The following is a 22660-nucleotide window of genomic DNA, read 5'->3' as shown; positions in this document are numbered from 1 at the left end:
TGCCTCCACACTTCCATGGTTAGTGCTGCTGTTTCCATGGAGATCTTCAACAAACCCCAATGTGTGTGTCCGTGTTTTACATTTGAGATGATGACTGAAATCCTTTTTACCAATTATTTCTTGTAATAGCTTTGAGGGGGAAGATTCGGTCATTAGTATGAAGGGGTATGTTATTCTGGGAGAGAAACGTGTCAAAAGATCAGAGAGGAAATGAAGGTAAAACAAATGAATAACAGATAAGTAAATACAAGATTAAGATGCTTTTTTTTATCAAGCATAGAACTAGAGGGGATCACAAGACAAATTCTCTAAAGGCACCCTTCATGCCGGTAGCTTGGTTTATTTGGTCTCATCAAGGTAAGATAAAAGACACATTGTGGTCCAGTTGTATTCATACAAAATACATTGCAAAATTTGAGAAAACCTCAGTTACCCAAAACATTATTTATGCTCTCTTGAGGTGGTTTTTGCCTGTGTTGAAAAGGGGTTGATGCGCTAAAAAGAGTTGATGCCCTAAATAGATTATGAAAAAGTCCGTTTGAAAGTCTGTTTCCTGTATCTGTGTTTAACCACAACCCCGCTCCTTTAGGAGATTAGCGGCAGGTCCTGAGTTTATTTACGTAAGCACATACCGATTCTTTTGCTCCATAGTCGCCACAGTAAATATTGATATAAATACAATACAACTCAAGGTCTTATACAATAGATATGCTCTAAATTCCGTATATAGAGCTCTTTTAAAATAAGTCACAGTCTTTATTTCTGTTAAATTGTCCCACTTGCATTAGACAAATCTAGGAGCAAAATAAAGAAATGTCTAAAACTACACATTAGTCTGAAGTATCTGTGAGAAACTGGCCACTGAAGTTGTGGCACATGTCAGATGTGAATGAAGTGCCCTGCTGGAGGCTGACAGCAGTTGCAAAGAGTCAGCTTGGACTCTGTCCATTTAATTGGAGAAAAGAAACTGGCAAAGCTCACTGCTCATGAACTCTCTTCTCTAATAGAAGCCACTGGCATTATATCAAGACAATTCCCCTGAACCAGACAATGACAAATGAGTTGGCTGAATTAGAAGCAGGATCAAAGTTAAATACTAAATCCTCTCAAATTATCGCTGCTTTAATGACCTGGCAACCCGGTGCCTCTTCTGCTGGCTGACTGCTCCTCTGTAGCTGGTCCTGAATCCACAGATCTCCTTTAAAGTCTATTTTCACTTTATTGCATATATGTTGAGTTTAAAGTTTCTGTTTTATTTGATTGTGGTTGCATCTCAGACTGCCTCTTAATGAAAAAAGAAAAAACTCAGAGGCAAAGGCACAACAGAAACAAACACCGCAATAAATATTCCAATATACTAAAAACAAGCAAGCAACCACTGAAATAACACAAAACCAGTCAGAAACAAATAATCAGCCTCTACAGAAAGCTTCATATCAACAAATATATCCTGTACATAATCAAGCCTATTTATTTATACATATTCATAATTATAAATAAACAAAGTTAGTTGGCTTCCAAACTGGAAAGTTGGCTACCTCTCAGGATAATTACTGAAAAAGTTGCATTTGCTGTTTGGTAAAAAAAAATGTCAGCAACTTAAAGACAACTTAAAGAAGTAGCTGTTTTAAAGTGGATTTCAGTGTAGCTTTGAAGTAATGTGGTTGGTTTTGAAAGGATTTAAGTCGCACAAAAAGTCAGAGAATGATGTCGACCCACAGAGAAAGATAAATGAACCTATGGAGTTCTAAGATTTCACATGGTGATGTTTTTTTTGTTTTCCTCACCATTTGTGTGTGTGTGTGTGTGTGTGTGTGTGTGTGTGTGTGTGTGTGTGTGTGTGTGTGTGTGTGTGTGTGTGTGTGTGTGTGTGTGTGTGTGTGTGTGTGTGTGTGCGCGCGCGCAGAAGTTTCAGGAAATCGAGGAAACCCACCTGCGGCAGATAAAACAGCTGATCAAAGGTTACTCCCACTCCATTGAAGACACCCATGTTCAAGTGGGACAGGTAAGCTTTCTCTTATATTTTAAATTAAAGTGTGAATAATAATAAAAACTTTATTTATATAGCACCTTTTGAAAACAGAGTTTACAAAGTGCTTTGACAGACAAAGTAAGGCAAAAAATAAATGACAACATGCCATTCAGTGTGTCCTAATTTAGGACCCAAGGAACTCTTATTCCACTGAATGTACTGTCATTGCCAACAGTTTCCTTTTTTTCTTCATCAGACACTTTTTGGAGTCACGTTTAGTTAAAGCTCAGTGGGATAACTTGTCACAACAATGCCACACTGATCAGATAGTCAGAGTTTGCAATTGTAGATCCACTTCTCCTGTTGGATGATTGATGATCATCTATGATTTCTGTCAACCCTATCAGCAGCCTTTCAGTTTAATGTCCAGCTCAACTTCCCATGCAGCCCAACTGTTTCATGCTAACGTTCACAGTACACTTGAGATGAAATGGCCTTTTTTTAAGAGTCATACATTAAGTTAGATGCATTGTTAGATCCTCTTGGACTCAGTTTGAACAAACAAATAATAAAATAGAAAATAAAAAGATTATTATTATTATTATTATTATTATTATTAATAGTAGTAGTAGTAGTAGCACCATTGAGTGTAGAAAATCTCTTTTCCAAGGGAGCACGGCCAAGACGGCAGCAATAGTGTTTCAAACAAGATACACACAAACATTTAAAAAGCAAACATACAGTATTTCAAACCACATACATGCAAACACATACAACATTACACACGCAGCATTATCACACAGAGCGTTGATAACAAAAACAATAATTTGACAATCATGCCACCTTTTTACTACAAGCTTTTTAAAGGACCAACTAATCATCCTGCTCTGCTGCAGGTTCACGAGGAATTCAAGCAGAATGTGGAAAACATCGGCATCGATAACCTCATCCAGAAATTTGCGGAGCAGAAGGGCACGGGCAAAGACAGGCCAGGTACAGCTCATCTCACCAGGATGAGGTTTTTGTTTTGTTTTGTTTCCAGTAGGAGTGAAATAAACACACAACTTAAATCAGCAGCTTACATAACAATAGAAATATGAATGCACCCACACTGAAGACAAAATTGTGGAGGCGGAATTATTCATAGTGACATAAAACAGTGAGTGAATGGTTCAACTACGTGCATCTATGTTTTTTATTTCATCTGCAGCTGTGGTTGGCTTTGAGGAGTACATGACAGCTTTGCCACCAGAAGGTGGGAAGAAGAGTCGAGCAAAAGCCTTCAGGATCCCCGGCCTCGGCAAGAGGGACAAGGAGCCGGACTCTACGTGAGTGTGTGCACACGCACGCACACACACACACACACACACACACACACACACACACACACACACACACACACTGATATTCTGAAAATGTAATCTTAATCTTCATTCTTTGTTACTGGCTTCAGTTTGAGTACCTGTTGATAAATGAAAAGAAAATACATCTATGTGTGTTTTATTTTGTATTTGCAGAGACTCAGCTGTGCCAGAGACACCGGTGAGTTTCACATATAACTCGCACTAGAACACTGCAGCTTCTAAACCGCTGACTCAATTGTCTTTCCTGACTGACTCCTGAAGCTGCAGTTATCACTGCAGACAAGTGTGTTAAAGAGACCTTCTGCACAGTGGGAAGAGAGTGTGTTTTTTGGGGGTTGGGTGGAAAGAAGATTATGTACAAGTGTGTTTGTGGAACGAAGTTGAGCGGGAAATCATGAGTGTGTGATAATGACTTGACTGACGGTGTGGGGTTTCCCAGGTTTATTCTGGTACTTCTGAGAAGAGGTTTTTGAGATACTTTGGCAGCGACAGAGTAAATGCGTAACTGCATATGACGTGTGTGTGTGTGTGTGTGTGTGTGTGTGTGTGTGTGTGTGTGTGTGTGTGTGTGTGTGTGTGTGTGTGTGTGTGTGTGTGTGTGTGTGTGTGTGTGTGTGTGTGTGTGTGTGTGAATGGGCTTTGGACACTGCCATCTAACAGTCTGATGTGGAAGAGGAGAGTAAACAGTGTATACACACACTGACATAGTCCATTCACGTTCTGAGTTCAACATTATAATAGTTATTACTGAGAGAAAAGTCAGCAAAAGTTGCATTAATACTGAATGATGCTTAAGAAAACAAGCTAGTCTGCTGTCTTTTTTAGATCATAATAGTGGGCACCCCAGTAGCTCACCTGGAATGCTGTTGCCCTTGCTTTCCTGCCACCATGTCTCTCTTTGACTGTTTTAACCAATAAGTGGCAAATTCCCAAAACATGAATCAGTGGCTGGATAGAATATAGACAGGAATTTAGGGCAAAGTGACAGCCTGTACTACTTGAAGCCGCGTCTAGTGATTTCTGTCCTCTAGAGGGCAGAAGAACTTCAACACAAGCTGACAGACAAACATCGCTGACATATCTTCGCCTTATACATTTGTTATTATGAGTAATGTGCTGCTGTATCAATTAAAAAATGTCTACTTAGACATCAAGTAGACAAAGTGATCATCTCTTTAGAGTCGTGTTTCTGGCAATTCTCTTTTTGTCTATTTATTTTCTGGGGGAAATATCTGACCGGACTGCTAAATTAAAAATATCTCTAAAAAGATTTGTAAATCTAAGAGGAGCTGCAGATTCACTAGGAGCGACCCTGTTCTCATTATCACAGTTTATATTTTCATATTTTTGTAATGATCATTTATTTGGTTTATATTTATTAATATTATACAAATATTGACAATAGCTGCTTTAAATCTAACTGTAGTAGAGCTGCTCTTGCAGTTATACTTTTCCAGTCTAATCACTCCAGTATGTATCAACTTACCTGTTCTGAGTATTCATAAATCCGATTTTCATTCACTGTGATCTGATACAAAAAGTATTAGCAATGGCTACAGTTACACTTGTCATGTGGACTTGACCTACTGAGATCTGTTGACTGAAATCAGATCTAATCAAACACCATCTGTATACGTCCACACTCTGTCTAAAAATAACTGCTCCCACGTCGTCTGGACTGTAAATCAGGCCTCCCTCATGTCTTATTTTGAATATCATGTGACTGCAGCTGACATGTATTCCCACATCCAAATGATTTAAATCAAACTGAAAGCACACCTGTGTCTTTAGCACACAGCTTTGTTTGACCTGTTGGTATAATAACAGTGGAATGTTAGAGTTGACTCGAGCAAAAGAATAAACAGACGCTACCAATGTTGACACGCACCATCAACATTGGTAGCGTCTGTTTATTCTCTCACTCACTCTGATAGAAAGCTCTCAGTGGTACATGTAGGATGTAGGAGTTGAACAGTGTGACAAAGCACTTCTGTGTGTCAGATATGAGAATTAAGTGCCATTTGTCTCTGTGTTGCTGACCCAGCTGATGTCTGACTTCCTCTCTTTCTCGTGTGTGTGTGTGTGTGTGTGTGTGTGTGTGTGTGTGTGTGTGTGTGTGTGTGTGTGTGTGTGTGTGTGTGTGTGTGTGTGTGTGTTCCCGTTCATATAGAATTCACCCCTGGAAGTAGATGATGAAGGATTTGTCATCCGAGCTGACAGCACACCCAATGATATCCTTTTTTCTGGTTACTTGTGTTTTGGCAGAATAATTCAACACAATATCTGATTATAACGTTTAATGTTTCCTTCTTTGATTAATAATTGCTTATAATCATTCTTTGTTTTAGGTGACCATGTTTGTGCCACATTGTGAGTACAATTACAAAACTGTATCAAATTAAAGGATAAACAAGGCACTGGAGCTCTGATGGATAGATGAACATAAGTCTTACAAAAGATTTGGTGTTTTGATGATGGTGATAGAGACTGCTGTCCAACACATGGGTCTAAAATCTCCCATAAGTCTTCAAATGGGTGATTGTGAAGGCCATAACAGTGATAAATGTGATAATATTAAATCCACTTTGATTAAATGTTGTAAAACAATAAAATATGAAACTTCCAGCAGGGACGAATATATGGGCACTGTCATTTTCTATGTGTCCTTTGATCAGTAAAATATGAACACATTTTAACACATGCCCATTACAAGTTATGTCTTAACAATTCTTATTTATTTGTGGCCTCTGTTAGTCTGGCCAGGCCAACAGTCAAAAGTATTCAGTTATATGAACCACAAAAAAACTTTAATCTGGATCTTAATGTGGACAAATGTAATAATGTAAAAAAACAACTTAAGCCTTCTTTGAATTAACTTCGGTTGGAAAGTAAGACTTAAGATGTCTGAAGGATTTCTCAAACTTATCTCACTCGCATGACAGATGCAATTTGCTCCAAATTAAACCTCATGAGACCACTGAATAGACTCTAAAAAGGCACTTTACTAAAGTGGAGGCATTTTTAATTGAAGCGTAATCAGAAGTTTGGAGGTGAGAGGCGGGTTTAACCAATATATTAACACAAATGGCCACATTCATGGCTTCATTAACTGTAGTGCTCTAGACAATAATAAAGCTATCTAACCTATTTGTTGACTCAGATGATTAGATGCATCCCCCTCGTTAAGTAAAGACGAGGTAAACGCCTGCATGGGATATGAATGAATTGTCCTCTTAACCTAATGCTCCATGATCCATTTGTCAGCTGCAGCTCTTCATCCTGACAGCTCCCAGACAACAACTCTTCCTGACTTTGTCATCCCTCGCATCGAGCCCTCCGCCTGCTCAGAATAAATGGTTCACATTCATTAAAACACCCTCATGCTGCACATGTCCCTCAGTTTCTCTGAATCTTCTAATAAACACGAACGCACCTCACATGATGTGACGCAACTCTTCCACGTGCAGCAGAGTGCAGTCCAAACAAAGGGGAAGGGGAAGGGGAGGTGACTTTTATTGGGGGTGATGGTGCTGCAGGATGTGGCGGTTTGGTTATTTGAAGCTCTGCAGCAGTCACCTCCAGCTCACTCTGTGGTGCTTCTGCATCTGTTTTCATATCTGTCTGTGTAGCACAGCACTCTGCTTGCCTGCATTTCTTACAGTCTTACACTGACTCAAAATTACTCTATTTGCTCTTCAAGGAAGTCACAGCATTTGTCCAAATAGTAATGTTCACTGATGAACAGGGGTAAAAAATACTTGCACCTGCTGGTTTTTGATGTACTCTTGTGCATTTTAAGGCTCATATTAGTTATATTTTTGAATTTTGTTCTTGTTGGATTCTACAGTACTTTTGTCCTCAAAATCTCACATAGCACACAGATTGGAGAAATCTGTATAAAGTAAAGTAATAATTACACAGTACCTTTCTCAGAGCATCAAATCAGCAGTTTACATTTAACTTTTATCATTGCAGTATTTTAATCATTTTAAATGTAGTCATTGCGTACATTTGATGAAAATCAGTTGTATGAATGAGTATGCAGTGGTTAAATGTGATATTTATGACACTTTAAAGACTTTAACAGACGCTCAGTACAAACATCACTTTTCATTCTTTGCATACAGTATGAGCTTGTTCTCCTTGACCATCCTCTCTTCTTTACGCTGCTCTGAGGAGAAGGAGAACAACTTTTACTCCAGTGACTCGGACTTTGATGACGAGGAGCCCAAGAAGTTCCACATCCAGATCAGACCGGTCGCCAGCAGCAATCGCAGTAACTCCGCTGCCACAGAGAAGGAGCTGAAAGCCACCGTTGGGGCGCTCACTCTGCCGCCCAACAAAGGGGTCCGGCAGCAGGTTGTTTGTTTGTGTGTTTCTGTCGTGTTCTGTGTGTGTTTCAGAATCCCTCTGACAAGACATGAGCATTGTTCCCAATATGCAGAAATCTAAAACTGTGTGGTAAATATTCTTAATGCAGGTTTCCCTTACTTAGCTATTCCCTGATCCAGATCCATTCCCCAAAGAAACTCTGGATATGTGTACCTCACCTTTAGAATATTTACCTCAAATACTCTGTCCTCAAGGTCTAGAAAGACACACTCAAATCTCTACCTTTTCTAATGACCAAAAAGTAAAAAAGAAAGTCAGACTTTACATGTTTAAGGATAATTCCTTCCAATATCATTCTACATGTTTATTATTGCCAACAACCCTCATGGAAAAACTAAACTAACAAGTAATTGATCCTACTGACACGTTTTTTCTGTGTAGCCAAAGCCCGATATATCTTATTCATCGTCTTTTTGTCCAATAACTATTAAAACACATCACTGTTCCACTGGGACACATTCATTCATTGCAATAAACATGGGCTCTGCTGCTTTAAATATCCACTAGAGACCTAAATGCATGTTAGTTTGCAGCTGAAAATAACCCTGAACAAGCACTATTAATTCCTATTTGATTGACTAAAATCTACAGTGTCCAGTTGTTGTCTTAATAATTAGGAAACTAGTCTTAAAGCTTATCGCCACTGATGAGGCAGGGGAGTCAGAAAGTACTTATAGACTGATTCATTCGTTGTTTTGTTTCTTTCTGTCTTTCTATGTTGTTTTTGTTGACAATAACAAAACAAACATAGAATAACACCATTCTTTTCTTTTACATGAGTCCACTGTATTGACCTAATCTGTTCCCCTCTCTTGACGTCCAGGTGTCAATCAAGCGGCATCTCTCCAGTAAGTTCAAACAAATGTGTATGAATGTTTTTTTTAGTGTTTGTAAATCAGTTACAAATTTCTTTCCTGTACTGTATCTCAAGGTACAGACTTCTGAAAGCTGTTGTCTTCTGTTGTGTCTCTGCAGGGAACTCGAGTACTGCCGGAGGTCGATCAGAAGAGGGTGAAGTTGCCTCCCACAGGGGTGAGTCTGGTTTTAGTCTCTCATTTTCACTAACTATCTGTTTGTCAAGCTCTTCTTTGTATTTATTTTAGGATAGAGCTGAAAGTGTATTATCAATTATGAATCAGGAAATAACTCTGCAACTATTTTGATATATGGGAAATTGGGCTCTGGGACTTTATAATAGGATTGTTTTTAGGTATTTGTGGACGTTCTATAGACCAAAAGAGGAATTGATTAGCAAGAAAATAATCTGCACAAAATAGTTATTTGTTTAGTATTAATTTTGAACCAACTGTACTAAAAAGACAAAAGATTATCTAATGTTAAAGTATGTCATGTTACCTGCAATGGAGGTTTGAAGTTTCTATCCTTACATTTGTTTGTGGTTCATTCAAAAAGGATGAAGACCATTTCTCACACACGCTCGCACAGAACCATCTGTAGGATTAAAGACATTTTTTTTGCCTTCTGCAGCATCTCTCTACCTCCAGCCTGTATAGCCATGGTTCCCTCTTGACAGAAAATCTCTTCACTGGCTGACCTTGCATGAACAGCCACCCTCCATTAGTCACGCCCGGCCCTCTGCTCGTGCTCCACAGCATGTTTTATCACAGAGAGGTTTCTTAGTCGCCAGTAGGTTAGACTGGAGGCTACAACCTGCTGCTTCACAGCCACGGGGAGTCTCTCTCTCTAAGTCCAGAGGCAGCAGGATTAACGATGAGCGTCTGATTAAAGCAGTTGCTCTGCAGCGACAGCAGCGGTGGCTGGAGCTGAGTGAGACCAGGCTAATTGCTGGTATTTATCACAGAGAAAGTAATGGCTAATGGGTTTTCCCTTATGTTGTCCGATCTCAGTCGATCTCAGCCTCCCATCAACGCTGCGACGAAGAACACAATGCTGCTGATTAGGAAACATTCTCTGCAGTGAGCCTGTATCTCATTGTGTGTGTGTGTGTGTGTGTGTGTGTGTGTGTGTGTGTGTGTGTGTGTGTGTGTGTGTGTGTTACAGATGGAGAGCAGGAGGGCCTGCGCAGGTCCACCTCCAGTCCTGATCACAGCAGGTGAGATTGCTCTACCCTTCATATCTCTTGTCCGTCTGATTGGTGGAGAGAGGAGGTTAAATTGCATCATCCGTGGCCTTTGGAAGGCATTCATACTGCCCCCCTCTTTTGTTCCCATGAAAAGTGACAGAAATTGTCGTGTTAAGAGTGGAAAAATAAGAGATTTCGGGAGAGGAATTCACCATTGGCTTTTTTCCCTCACCTCCACATAGCTGGCCAGTCACGGTGTGATGTGGGTGTGAATGTCAGATTGCTGGTTTCAGAAAGTTACACAAATGGTCGGACACAGATAGAAAAAAACACTACTTACACAAAAATGTTATCTATTCAGAAAGTTACAGAACAAAATGCACTGTTTGATTGCGGTTTATATTATTTCTTCCGACATTCTTCACAATCCCTTCAAAGTCATCTTCTCATACACCCACCCCACTTTAAAAAATATTCTATTCACGAAGTTTTCTTTTACAAACTCAAAACAATAAAGAAACAAAAACAGAAAAAAACATCCACATACAGTGGGTAAGCTTTTGAATACAGGTGCTGCATCTTTGTTCCACAGGCTTAGAATGCTCTTTTTAGTGATTACCAAGCAGTATTATAGTGCCATGGTTCAAGGCCACGGTGTGTTGTGTCCAACCTATTCCTGGGCAAGATTTGTATGCCTCTGAGTGGAAATGAAAAATGTCACGCCAGATGTTCATTGAGCTTTGTGCAATGCCACAATAGATGGGTTAAGGATCCATCTGCACTTTTGCATTTTGGGCAGGTTGAAGAGATTAAAGAGTAAAATAAGGTCGACACAGGAGTAGTTTAATCTATTAACTTCCTTATATCGGATTAACTGGTGCCTTTAATTAATAACACAGGAGTTTATACTCTTCAGGTACTTATTCCAGCCCTCATCTGAGAAAATTTTACTCTAAGATCCGACTCCCAGGTTTCTTTAAGATTTGTTTTTTGGGAGCTGTATAGCGCCCTGTAAATAGATCTACAATTGTTTTTGAGTTTTATATGAGGGTGGGTGTGTTTCGAAACTCTGTAAATTCCATTGGACATAGTTTCTTATCTGCAGACATGCCATATTTCTCTTTCAGTTGAGCAAAGGAGGCATGCCCACACTGCTGTTCTCACTTTATCAGCTCTCCTCCTCATCGCTCCCTCAATCACTCCTTTACTCTCCATGATTTTATTTCTCATTCCCTCCTTGTTTGTACCAGGTTGAGTTCAACAGTGTCTGGTTCAGACAGTCTGTTTGGACCACCGCTGGAGTCGGCCTTCAAGTCCAAAAGCTTTGACTGTCGGGAACAAATCAGAGAGCAGAGCGCTTTTGGTGCCTCTGAATGTAAGAGTTGTATATATTTGTTTTGTTCATATTCATGTTATTGGCCCAAATATAAGTCAATCCACCTTTTTTTCCAGGTTTTTTTTAATAAACTTTGTCACAGTCAGACTAGTCTAAGTGGGGGGTTTTCTCTAGATAAAATAGCTTCATCCTGGAAGCCTTATCTTTTATAAAACATGAAATACTTAAATTACAGAAAAACATAAATCCCACATTGCTGTAGCTTATCCAGGTACGTTAGCACACATTCCTGATTAATATTTTCATTGAATATTTTAATGAATGATTTACGCTGGCAGTTAGCATTTTTCTCTTTTTTTTAAGTATAAACAAAAACACAAATGCGAGGCAATGACACACAGGCCCCCCCACTCCGATACACCCACTGACATACGATAGAAACAAAACAAAACAAAAATGAAATCGGTTGCCAGAGTAGCAAACAGTCCAAGCATGCCTTAATAGGCAGCATCTTCAGCGCCCTGATAGAAATGTCTGTACAGGCTGGAAATGTCCGTACATTGTCACAATCCGTAGATTGTACAATGAGTATGATTTAAAAGGTAGTTAAAATAAACTGTACATTAAGCCACATTCAGGAGGGGAACATAACTCAATACACTCTACTTAGTTGCGGCTGAGTCAATTTGTTCTCTGATATATTTAATAAATGGACCCCAAATCGTAACAAATGTACAGTATGAGTCAGATGAGGAGTACTTAACCTTCTCCAAATAAAGGCAGGAAATCATATCAGTGAGCCACTTCTTAAAACAAGGACTGGAGGTTGATTTCCATTCCCTTCTAGCTATAATCATACAGAACATTAAAACCTGCTAGTTTTTAGGAAGCTGGACATGTCTGGATCAATTTGTTTCCCAATAACTATACAAAATAAATAAAATATTTCCTGCCAAGCACAGAAAAGAGGAGTCTTTTTATACATAGTCTTTTAAAAGTGCACTGGCTGAAGTCTCTTATTAATGGAGATCCCATCCCATCCCATCATCCCAAAGCTCATCAGATAACTCAGAACCAATTTCCAAGCCTCCCTTAGATGACTGAAACAGATTGGGATATCCGATGTTTACAGGTAGGTAAAGTGTCAAACTGAACCAGAGACTGCTTAACATTTCTAACCTAACAAAAGAAACGACCATGAGAGACACCAAATCAGGCTGTATCTGCCTGAAAGAGGTTGACAAAGAGCTCTCTGAGGCTTTTTGGTACTTGAACTTTCATGAATATTTAAATGTGCAGTCCTCGAATATAATATGACCCCCATTTTTCAAAATGTAATATCCAGAAGCTAATATTGTGATATATTTGGGCCAAAATGGTAAATTGAGTCTTCTTTATTTTACTTTTTTGTACTGAAACTTTAATTTACCACTGAGTTCTTTGTGTCTGACTGGTGTTGATCACCTCTGATGTTGTGCACTGTACTGACACCCTGTGATGTGTTTGGTGTGCGTGTGTCAGATGCTGCCTTCTCGTCCGACTCCTCCTCTCCAGAGAACGTTGAAGACTCTGGCCTGGACTCACCTTCCCATCAGCCCCTTGGGCCCTCCCCTGAGCCAGTGGGTTGGGCAGCTTGGCCTCCTGTGTCACAGAGTAAAGAGCAGATGCAAACACTGGGACGACCCGTGGACCCTTTCCTCTCTGCTTTCCGTGACCCCTCACCTGGTCGGAGTCCTCACCTGCAGGACAACCCTGCCAGCGTCTGGTCCGTCGCCTCGTCACGTCCCTCTCGTGTCCCCCCAGATATGAACCCTTCATCCATGCGGTTCCCTTCTTTCTCCCAGTCCCTCCCCCCGACTGACGTGGAGTCGTCGGTGTGGAACTGCAAACACATCCCCCCCGAGGACCCCTTCCTCGCTGCGTTTGAGAGGACTGTCACCCAGGAGACATTAAATCTGTCTGATGCCTGGTCACGCCCACCACCTCGCCCAACCCAGGAGGGCAGGCGGATGGATGTGCGAGTGGACCCATTCTCCATCGCCCTCACCGACACCAAGACACTCCCAACGTCCTCCTCCTCCTCCTCCTCCTCATCCTCCTCTAATCGTAAAAACAGAGACAGGAAAAGAGACCAGAGCCTCCCTCCTCCTGTTACTTCTGATGACCCGTTTGCAATCATGATGATTGGCAGCCCAACGCACCAGTCGTCACTGGCTGCAGCAGCTGGGTTAATCTCTGCACACAGCAGCAGCGTTGGTGGTGGCGGCTCTAGCAATAGGCTGGTACTCGATGCCAATTCAAGCTCTTTGCCCACAGCTCAGTCCAAGAAGGAGCTAATTCACTGGAACTCTTTCCATAACCCGTTCAGTGAAAGTGTCTCTGGAGGACAGAGCAGCTCCAAAACACAGAAAGAAGGAGGAGGGAAAGGAGAGGGAGGTGGAGAGAGGAGGAAACATCGATCATCAGACAGTGAGCCACGCAGGAACGCCCCTCCACTCACAAGGCATTCAGGACCACAGGAGGATCTGTGTTTTTCCACAGATAAGGATCAAGACTGCCTGGATTTGAACACTCAGATATCATGCAGTATCGGCTCGCACAAGGGTACTGATTTATTATTTTTTTTTAAGTCTTTTTTTTTAACATTAACTTTTTATTGAGGTTGAGCAGCAAGTTCATCTTTTCATCATTTTAGGGTTACAAGAGTAGACATACTAAATGTGTTTAGTATGTCTACTCTACTCATACTCAAAAATACAATAATCAAAACAATTTAAATGAGGTATATACAAAAGTGAGATACCCAGTTAACAATATGACGAAATTAAAAGAAAACCTGTCACATTAACATGAGGTCCTTAAAAAATTGGTTCTAAAATACATTACCCACCCTAGCATCATAGAAAATGAATGTCATATCATCATGAATTCATACAGATGAACGAAACGTCGCTCTTAAAGTGAGTACCAGTGGGGCAGAAATTTGTGGGGGGGTCTTTCTTACTGAAGAGGAACACGTGAAGAATATTCAGATACCAACAGGATGCTAAATCCCTCAATTAATCCAATACAAATAAATTGTGATCATGTTTTGTGCCAGCTTGTATTTGGCAGCGCGGCTTGTTCCACTGGTCTCCGGCTGTTCTGAAAACGACTTCTGACTGATTTTAGAGGATGTCTTTCATAATGTGTTTCACTGTGTGATGTCAGATTGTTGTTTTCATGTGTTTATAAGGGTCCAAGCACAACTTCAGACAGGACACAACTGAAGTGGTTGCAGCTGCTCCTCCGAGAGCAACCCGAGCCAAGAGGATGTCAGGCCGACTCAGCGGCTGCGAAAGAGTAAGTTAACTTCTCAGCTAATTTAATAAATTCATACTTTCTTAACATTATGTTCGCCCTGATACTCTTGTATGATTTAGATATGAAGAGTGTCTAAATTATAGACATTACCTGTCACAGTTTTATTGCAGACAATTGTCAAGCAAGAGGAAGAACTGAATGAAAAAGGAAAACTCTTTTTTTCAATCTAACTCACTAGGCTTCTAATTCTGTATCAATATTACCTTTCTGGTGGTTCTAACATTTATAAAATGTCATAATTGTTAATAACATATGACCAAATTGATGTAAACTGTATAAACAATAACAGTCCTCACTGATGCAGTAGATCAGTAAGTCTTCTATATGAAAATTGAGCCAATATTGCCAATTCTTGTGCTTCAGTCCCGGTCTCTGTGCTCCTCCCCGCTGCCGGAGCCCAGCCCCTCCCTCACCTCCTCCTCCTCCTCCAGCCCCAGTGAGTGGGGTCCTCAGGCCAGGGACACTGACTGGGGGGCTCCAAACCGAGCTCCTAGTCCCGCCAGAGCAGGACAAGCCTCACCTCTGCCTTACCAGCACCAGGACCACCAACAAAGACAGTGTAAGCCTCAGCACATGAATAAAGTTTCACTACAGGATGGAGGTTTGAAAAACGTGGCAAGAGAGACATACTCAAAAGGATCGTTTGAGAAATACGATTATTTGCTCTCTCATGTCTGTATAGTAAATATGAAGCTATGTGAAGCCAGGAGATCGTTGTCTTAGCATGAAGACATGGAAAACAGCAATTTAATTTAACAGTTAAACAAATAAGATATGTGTAAATTAATGAGCTTTACATGTGCTGTCAGGCAGATTTTGTTACCTTCAAACAGAGCCAGGCTAGCTGGTAGTTACCAAATGTCAAACTATTCTTTTAAACGTGACTTAATTCATGTAAAACTCACTATAATAACAGCAGGATTGTCACATTTGTTCTCCGCAGTGCACCTGTCGCGAGGTCCCAGTCCCATTTCGCTCAGCACACAGGAGGCCTGGCCCGTGGCAGCAGCCATAACAGAATATATCAATGCCTACTTCAAAGGTGGACAACACAACCGGTCAGCATGAAACCCTTTTTTCTTAAAGATCAAAGAAAAACATATCTTACACTTCTTGGAATTGTGATTTTACCCATCAAAGTGTGTTTGCAGGTCTTGCACAGTTTTAGAGCCGTGTCTGATTCCTGTTTTGCCCGGTAACTTTATTGTCCTGTTTGTGTCAGTCAGATCGATCACATGATCTACATGTCATGACTTGATGTTCCTGTCACGCTGTACAGAAATGCTCCCTCACAGCTGCAATGTGTGGAGTCTGATAAATTGCTTCAAGTGATGTCACTTGAGTCAGCTTTGGTGGGGTCTGAAGACTAGCTAATAATCTCTGATTCTGCTGCATTGACTGGTGGGGTTCCGATTGTATTAATTCTTTTGGGCCGCTTATTAACAGGATTAATTTCGTCTCGTCTTTCCTTCTTTCTCCAGCTGTCTGGTGAAGATCACTGGAGACCTGACGATGTCCTTCCCTGCTGGCATCACCCGGATTTTCACAGCCAACCCCAACGTTCCCGTGCTCAGTTTCAGACTGGTGAACATTTCAAGGATCGATCACTTCCTGCCAAATCAAAAGCTGCTCTACAGGTCAGCTGCCGTCCACATGTTGAGTCACAACTGTGTTTTTAACTGTAATACAATCCTTACCGCCCTGCCTCTGTGTCTCTACAGTGATCCGTCTCAGAGTGACCCAGACACCAGAGACTTCTGGTTCAACATGCAGGCTCTGCAGCTCTACCTGCAGAGAGAGTCTGAACTCAACCCTCAGGCCTCGTACTACAACATCGCGCTGCTGAAGTATCAGGTCAGGATTTAAAATTAGTATTCTCTGTTACTATTTTTTTTCTGCATATTTGGGCCATTTTAATACAATTTCTCCATATTAGTCACCCAATTATTTTTAGCTATATTGGTGTTACTTAAAAGTTGATACATTTTAAATAATGCCTTGTTTTTCAGGTCCCTAATTCACACATTTCTCCCAAAGTTTACTGGGAAACAGGAATTTCCTTGAAAGAAAAGCTCCCTAAGTAAATCTTTGCTCACTATCATGTTTATTATTGGAAACTTCATTCTTAATATCGGTTGAATTTTATTTGTCCTTCTAGCCAAATATCACATTTCTTCTTTGCTCTGACTTGAGGACTTTGCGCTACTGATAATTGGAAGTGTATTACCTCAACACTTTCTCTATTTTAACTACTGTAAACTTAGTACCAGTCATCATAGTTTCTTACACCTTCAAATAATACATAGTGCTCTCGAAAACGTTTTGACAATTATCGAGAAATTATTGAGAAATTAGGGGCCTGTAAAATTACCAGATTTTGAAAAATCCATTCCTTTAGTTGACTTTAGTCAATTCTATCTAACCTTAAGATGCCTCCAAACCTGCTCTGGAATTTATTTTGTCTTAAACCCATGTAAACAAAAAATCCTCCATTGTTTCCACAGGTGTCATCTCAGGACCCGGGTAGGGCTCCCCTTCTTCTGTCTGCAGAGTGTCAGCGTAGCGGCACAGTGACGCGGGTGTCCCTGGATTACCACTGCTGCCCCGCCACCGCGCCCTCCACCCAGCTCGCCGCTGTCCAGGTGCTGCTGCCGCTCGACCACACTGCCACAGATCTGCAGTGCCAGCCTCCCGCCTCCTGGTGAGTGATGATGTGATAATGAGCCGTTTCTGATGACTGTCAGTTGCTTGTAACCAGTGTTATAGTCTGCCCTGTTATTGGCTTGATTATTATCATTAAAAAGATGTGTAATGCACAAATAGAATTATAAATGAACCATTTAATCATAATATAACAGCACAAGTCTTCACAGTCGTATGTATTTTAATATTATGCACTTATTGCGATTGTTTTCATTATCGATTAATCTGTTGATCATTTTCTTAATTAATCGCTTGTTCTATAAAATGTCAGAAAGTATTGAAAAATGCCCATCAATGTGACGTCATTAACACTCCAAAACCCAAAGATATACTCAAATCAAATGTCAGTCAGAGTATCAATCAAGGTATTGGTAAAATGACTTGATGATGATGGTGGTAGAGTAAAGATAAAAATCTTTGGTTACTGCTCAATAACAGAGTACACTGATTGTCAATGGTAACACGTCATTTAGAATGTAAAGGTGATTCTGATGGAACAGGAACGGGAGAAAGGTGTAGACTGAGAAGCCGGTTAGGCCTCACTGACTATTTCTTTTCCTCTGCAGGAACGCTGAGGAAAGACGGCTGCTGTGGAAACTACCAAACATCTCCCCGACCAACCACAGCAAAGGTCCGAGCGCTGCTGCTCTCTTTTTACCTCTTTCTTTTTATTTATTTTTACAGCTTATTGAACAAGGAAAGTTTAATAAGGGGAGGGAAACCTACACACAGATGCACATACTCACACCTAGTTATCTATCTAACCTACAGCCTGATTTGTGTCAATCATAAGCTGCCATCTCATTAAAATTAGTGCTACTTCTACTTCATTTCCTTCTTGTCGTGTTCACATCTCCACATTGCGTCAGACAAGAAGTGAGTAATTAAGATCTCTACATTCCGCATCCTTCTCTCCTAAAAAAGCTAAAGTCTGAAGGCGTGTCATTACCTTTTAACAGCAGCATTAGCATTTGAACGTGCCAGCTGCTCTCATCCACCAACACAAAGACGAGCATAAAATGTTCCTCTTTTATTCAGTCAAATGGATTGTTGCTCATATTGCACAACGTTAATGGTGCACAGGTAAGAGACGACGTATAAAAGAATCTTTCAAAGCTCTATTTTAAGATGGGAAAGTCTAAAATATAATAAACTTGCTTGTGCTTGAAGTTTCCTTCCCCTGATTGTATCAGACACCCACATTTATTCTTTTTATGTCATTCTTTTTTTTCATCTGAGGATATATTACTACCTCGGTGTGAGGCTGCAGGCTTGGAGAACACAGAAAAAGAGACTATTCATAGTTGTCAGTGATGAATGGGATTTAAAATGTTTATAGTTAGAAGTCTTCTCCAGTTTATGAGCCAATGACAAAGCACTGAAAGGTCATTGAAAAATATTTTTTTCTTTATGACTAAAATGTTCAAAAGTGCTGTTTTACATAAATAATGTCTGGCAGTGATTCATTTATTTTACTGGACGTCTTGTAAACCGCTTGCCTGATGATGAATAAAAAGAAGCTGTTCAGTACTTAATACAAAAATGAAATAAAATACCCATCGATAATGTAAGATAAAAGTAAAAATAGTAATTCGAAAATGAAATCTTTAAATTTGTGCTATCTTCATTTACGCTTAACCAGAAACATATATACTGATATTTACACATCTGAACAAATCTCACAAGTGTTCCCTTTATTATAACACCAAAGTATTAAAATAGACCCTGTAGTTGCAGAAATATACTCATTTTAGTATGGCTATGCAATTTTCAAGCAGAGGCCTAAAAATAGGCCTAGGGCTCAAGAGGTGTTTATCCATTACTTTTAGCTGTCTATTTCGACCTCTCTGCTAACAAGTTCTCTCTTTTTCTTTCATCCTTAATGAAAGCAACAATGTTTTCTTGCTAAACAACATAAAGTAATCTTGCGCTGTTGTGAAGAGCACGAAGAAGTTTCTTTATGATAATCACAACCACTCTTGAAAATCAAAGAGTTAATTATTATTAAAATGACTTATTATCACTGTATGAACGTTATCCTTCATGTTTCTCTTGTCTCTTTGCCTGCTGGTGTTGTCCCAGGCTCAGGGACTCTGTGTGCCAGCTGGCAGTGCCTGGAGGTCCCCCGCGGTCCTCCACCCAGCCTGGCTGTTCAGTTTGTGGGCTCCGGGGCCTCGCTGTCGGGCATGGACGTGGAGCTGGTGGGCAGCCGCTACCGCATGTCGCTGGTCAAAAAGAGATTTGCCACAGGTGATACTGAACTCACACATTTATACACAAAGGAAATCTTTTTATTTGATTGGTATACTGCATGTATATTTATCCCCCTGTGTATAGAACAATATACTATAACGCTTTGCCATTGATATTTTTTTATGACATAATATACTATAATTCTTTTTGTTAAATTTGTATGACATATTATACTATGAATTTTAATGACACACTAAACTATGACTTGTTTATGACATTCTACGGCTTTTTAAAACTTTATGACATACTATACCATCACAAGTTTTTATGACATATTCTACCTAGTCATTTTATGACTATGACTTTTTTTGACACACTACACTGTCTTTTTTTATGACATACTATATGACACAGTATGTCATATAAAGTGAAAAACGTCAAAGAATAGGATGTTATGAAAAACGTCATAGTATCGTATGCTATAATATAGTATGTAAAGACAATTTTTTTATAAAGGTTATAATATAGTATGTCATAAAGAATGATTAACAAATTTGTCATATATTATGCAATTAAAGTATGAAAAAAATGCAATAAAAACATCATAAAAGGTCATGGTATAGCATAGTGTAAAAATGCCATGGAAACATCTTAAATGACATATAGTATGTCATAGAAACATTTTATTCAGAAAGTCAGAGTATAGTTTGCCTTACAACATCATAGAGTAGTATGGAATAAAGTGCCACAAAAGTGCCGTTATAATGTCATACAAAAGTCTTAACATAGTCCTTCCTAAAAAGTGTCATAATATAATATGCCATAACTTAGAATCACCTGTATTGGTCAAGTATGCATGCACATACAATTAATTTTACTCTTTTGCATCTCTCTCTCATTGTATTTACACAAAGAAATAACAGCTAGGGACAAGGACAACAAACCTGTACAAGTAAAGTTAGTATATAATAAATATAAATATAGTCCAGACTGTAGTTTACACAAATTGAGAAAAAATAGGTGCAAATGAATGCCTTAAAAACTATAAAATTGTAATCTATAACGATGTTGGAGTTGGAGGATCATTGTAGTCCTGTGTTCCTTTCTTATTTGGTATCTGATCAAACCACACAGTGATTGATGTGCAAAGAACAAACTGGAATATTGCGGTGTAGAAATTTGATCAGCAGCTCCTGAGGCAGGTTCAACTTTCTGGTTGGTTCTTTCATTCTCCTCCGTATGTGATGGTCGTAAAAAAAAGTCACAGTAAAATATGTCATAACAATGGCATTAAAGTTAATACTATAGTTTGTTAAAAAACTAAAGTATAGTATGTCATATGAATTGTCATTGAATAGTACGCCATAAACATCATGAAAAAGTCACAGTATAGTTTGTCATAAATGATGTCACATTATAGTATGCCATAAAACGTTATAAAATGTCATAGTGTAGTATGTCATAACAATGCCATAATAAAAAGTCAGAGCATAGTATGTCGTACAAAATTCCATAAAACTGTCATAAAATAGTATATCATTATAAATATTGTCATAGTATAGTATGCCATAAAAAACATTAATTGTATAGTACTCCATAATAAATACCATAACAAATGTCCTAGTATAGTATGTCATAAATTATATCATAAAAAACATTAAAAAAAACTCCATACAAAGATGCACCATAAAATCGTCATAGTATAGTACATCATAATAAATGCCATAAGAAATGTCATAACATTGTATGCCATAAAAAGTCATGTATAAATGCCATGAAAAATGCCTTAGAGAAGTCATAGTATTGTTTGTCATAAATATTCAATTATAAAAGTCATAGTGTAGTACGTCACTGGGGGGCAGTCACTAAGTCTGTGGAGACTTTGCTTGGGAAGTGGTGGGTCGATGGTTCAAGTCCGTGCACAGACCAAGTACAGAGTGTGGACTGGTAGCTTGAGAGGTGCCAGTTTGCCTCCTGGGCACTGGTGGGGTGACCTTGAGCAAGGCACCAGACCCCCAAACTGCCCACTGCTCCTAATACTAGTATGGGTTAAATGCAGAGGCTACATTTCACTGTATGCTGCGCTGTGTACAATTACTAATACAGTAGAGTATGTCATAAAGACATCATGAAAACCCATATTATAGCACTTTAAAAAAGTCATAGTATAATATGTCATAAAAAGTCATAGTATAATATGTCATAAAAACTAGTCAAATTCATAGTTTCAAGTGATCGACAGTGTGCAGGATTTTGTTATTCTTTCAACCATTAATTGAGAAAATAATGGACAATAATTAAAATAATCTTTAGTTGCAGCCCTAGAAATAACACTTACTGGTTATAGTTTAATAACATGTTTGAGACACAAGTAGTTACTTGAAGAGTTAATGAACCTTCCGGTATTCAAATAGGTATACGTATAACCATATAAAACACTGAGGTTTCAAAACAGAGCGGTTACCAAACACAAAGACGGATACAAAATAAATATGATAAAATATTAAGAGAATAATCAAAGATTATTGGTAACTGAAAGATGTTCATTTTGAGTTTATTAAAAGTGAATGTTTTTTGCATTCTTAATATTCTATGTTGGTTATTCAGTTTCACTAAATAATAAAGTTCTGAAAGGTGTTGACCCATACTGTATGTCTACTCTAGGCAGAGGCACTTTCCTTTTGTAAATGTATTCTGTTTTATAGGGAAGTACATGGCCGGCTGCTCCTTGTGAATCGTGTAAAGGACCATCACTGCAGGTTCAGAGAACTTTGCACTTTTTCCAAGTCAAGTGCCAGATGGAGGAGAGAGGATTCATGGTGAGAAAATAAAAGTGAAGACTGACAACTCAGCCTTGAAGGACAATGTGCACTTACTTCTGACAGGGTCCTGCTGTTTTAGGACCAAGCCTTTTCTTCTTCTTTGCCTCTAATTTAATTTGTGTGTGTTGTACACTAAATTGTCCTGCCTTCAGCACCAGGAAATCTCTTTTCTATTGATTCTCCTCTGTTCAGTGTGTTCTGAGACTGCAAACTGAGCTAATGTCAGAACCTTTCTTCAATTAGAGAGGAAAGGAAAACATGTGAATAAGGTTATCTGGAACCGAGTTGCCATTGAAACTAGGATTTTTAAATTATGTAAATACTGTAGAAATCTCTGGCGCATCTCAAAAAATCAAACGAGTCATGTGTGAGCAAAATATCTTCTACCAAACCTTAGAAAAAGAAATGTTTGTAAATTTGATGTTTGTTCCAAATAGAGGTTTTGTGATGTTGATGTTTAATAAAAAGAAA

The 22660-nt window shown here is 39.3% G+C and overlaps 1 protein-coding gene across 1 annotated transcript in view; it reads left to right on the top strand.

Annotated features, from left to right (window-relative positions):
* Positions 1 to 22660, top strand: part of fcho1 (FCH and mu domain containing endocytic adaptor 1) — a 53476-nt gene extending 30816 nt beyond the window's left edge. Inside the window, exons 8-27 of the mRNA XM_068707585.1 lie at positions 1907 to 2005; positions 2869 to 2965; positions 3183 to 3300; positions 3490 to 3514; positions 5507 to 5567; positions 7502 to 7695; positions 8552 to 8576; positions 8704 to 8760; positions 9751 to 9802; positions 11023 to 11147; positions 12630 to 13712; positions 14344 to 14450; positions 14835 to 15030; positions 15415 to 15529; positions 15953 to 16108; positions 16193 to 16325; positions 16976 to 17172; positions 17741 to 17805; positions 19257 to 19424; positions 22073 to 22660. Of these exons, the coding sequence (XP_068563686.1) occupies positions 1907 to 2005; positions 2869 to 2965; positions 3183 to 3300; positions 3490 to 3514; positions 5507 to 5567; positions 7502 to 7695; positions 8552 to 8576; positions 8704 to 8760; positions 9751 to 9802; positions 11023 to 11147; positions 12630 to 13712; positions 14344 to 14450; positions 14835 to 15030; positions 15415 to 15529; positions 15953 to 16108; positions 16193 to 16325; positions 16976 to 17172; positions 17741 to 17805; positions 19257 to 19424; positions 22073 to 22101 (3102 nt within the window). The 3' untranslated portion in view covers positions 22102 to 22660. The remainder of the gene's footprint in view (positions 1 to 1906; positions 2006 to 2868; positions 2966 to 3182; positions 3301 to 3489; positions 3515 to 5506; positions 5568 to 7501; positions 7696 to 8551; positions 8577 to 8703; positions 8761 to 9750; positions 9803 to 11022; positions 11148 to 12629; positions 13713 to 14343; positions 14451 to 14834; positions 15031 to 15414; positions 15530 to 15952; positions 16109 to 16192; positions 16326 to 16975; positions 17173 to 17740; positions 17806 to 19256; positions 19425 to 22072) is intronic.

This window comes from Cebidichthys violaceus, unplaced genomic scaffold, assembly GCF_023349555.1.
Source record: "Cebidichthys violaceus isolate CVI_PGR_0920_01 unplaced genomic scaffold, fCebVio1.0.p SCAF_13, whole genome shotgun sequence".
NCBI lineage: Eukaryota > Metazoa > Chordata > Actinopteri > Perciformes > Stichaeidae > Cebidichthys > Cebidichthys violaceus.
This window is presented reverse-complemented; position numbering and strand designations above follow the sequence as displayed.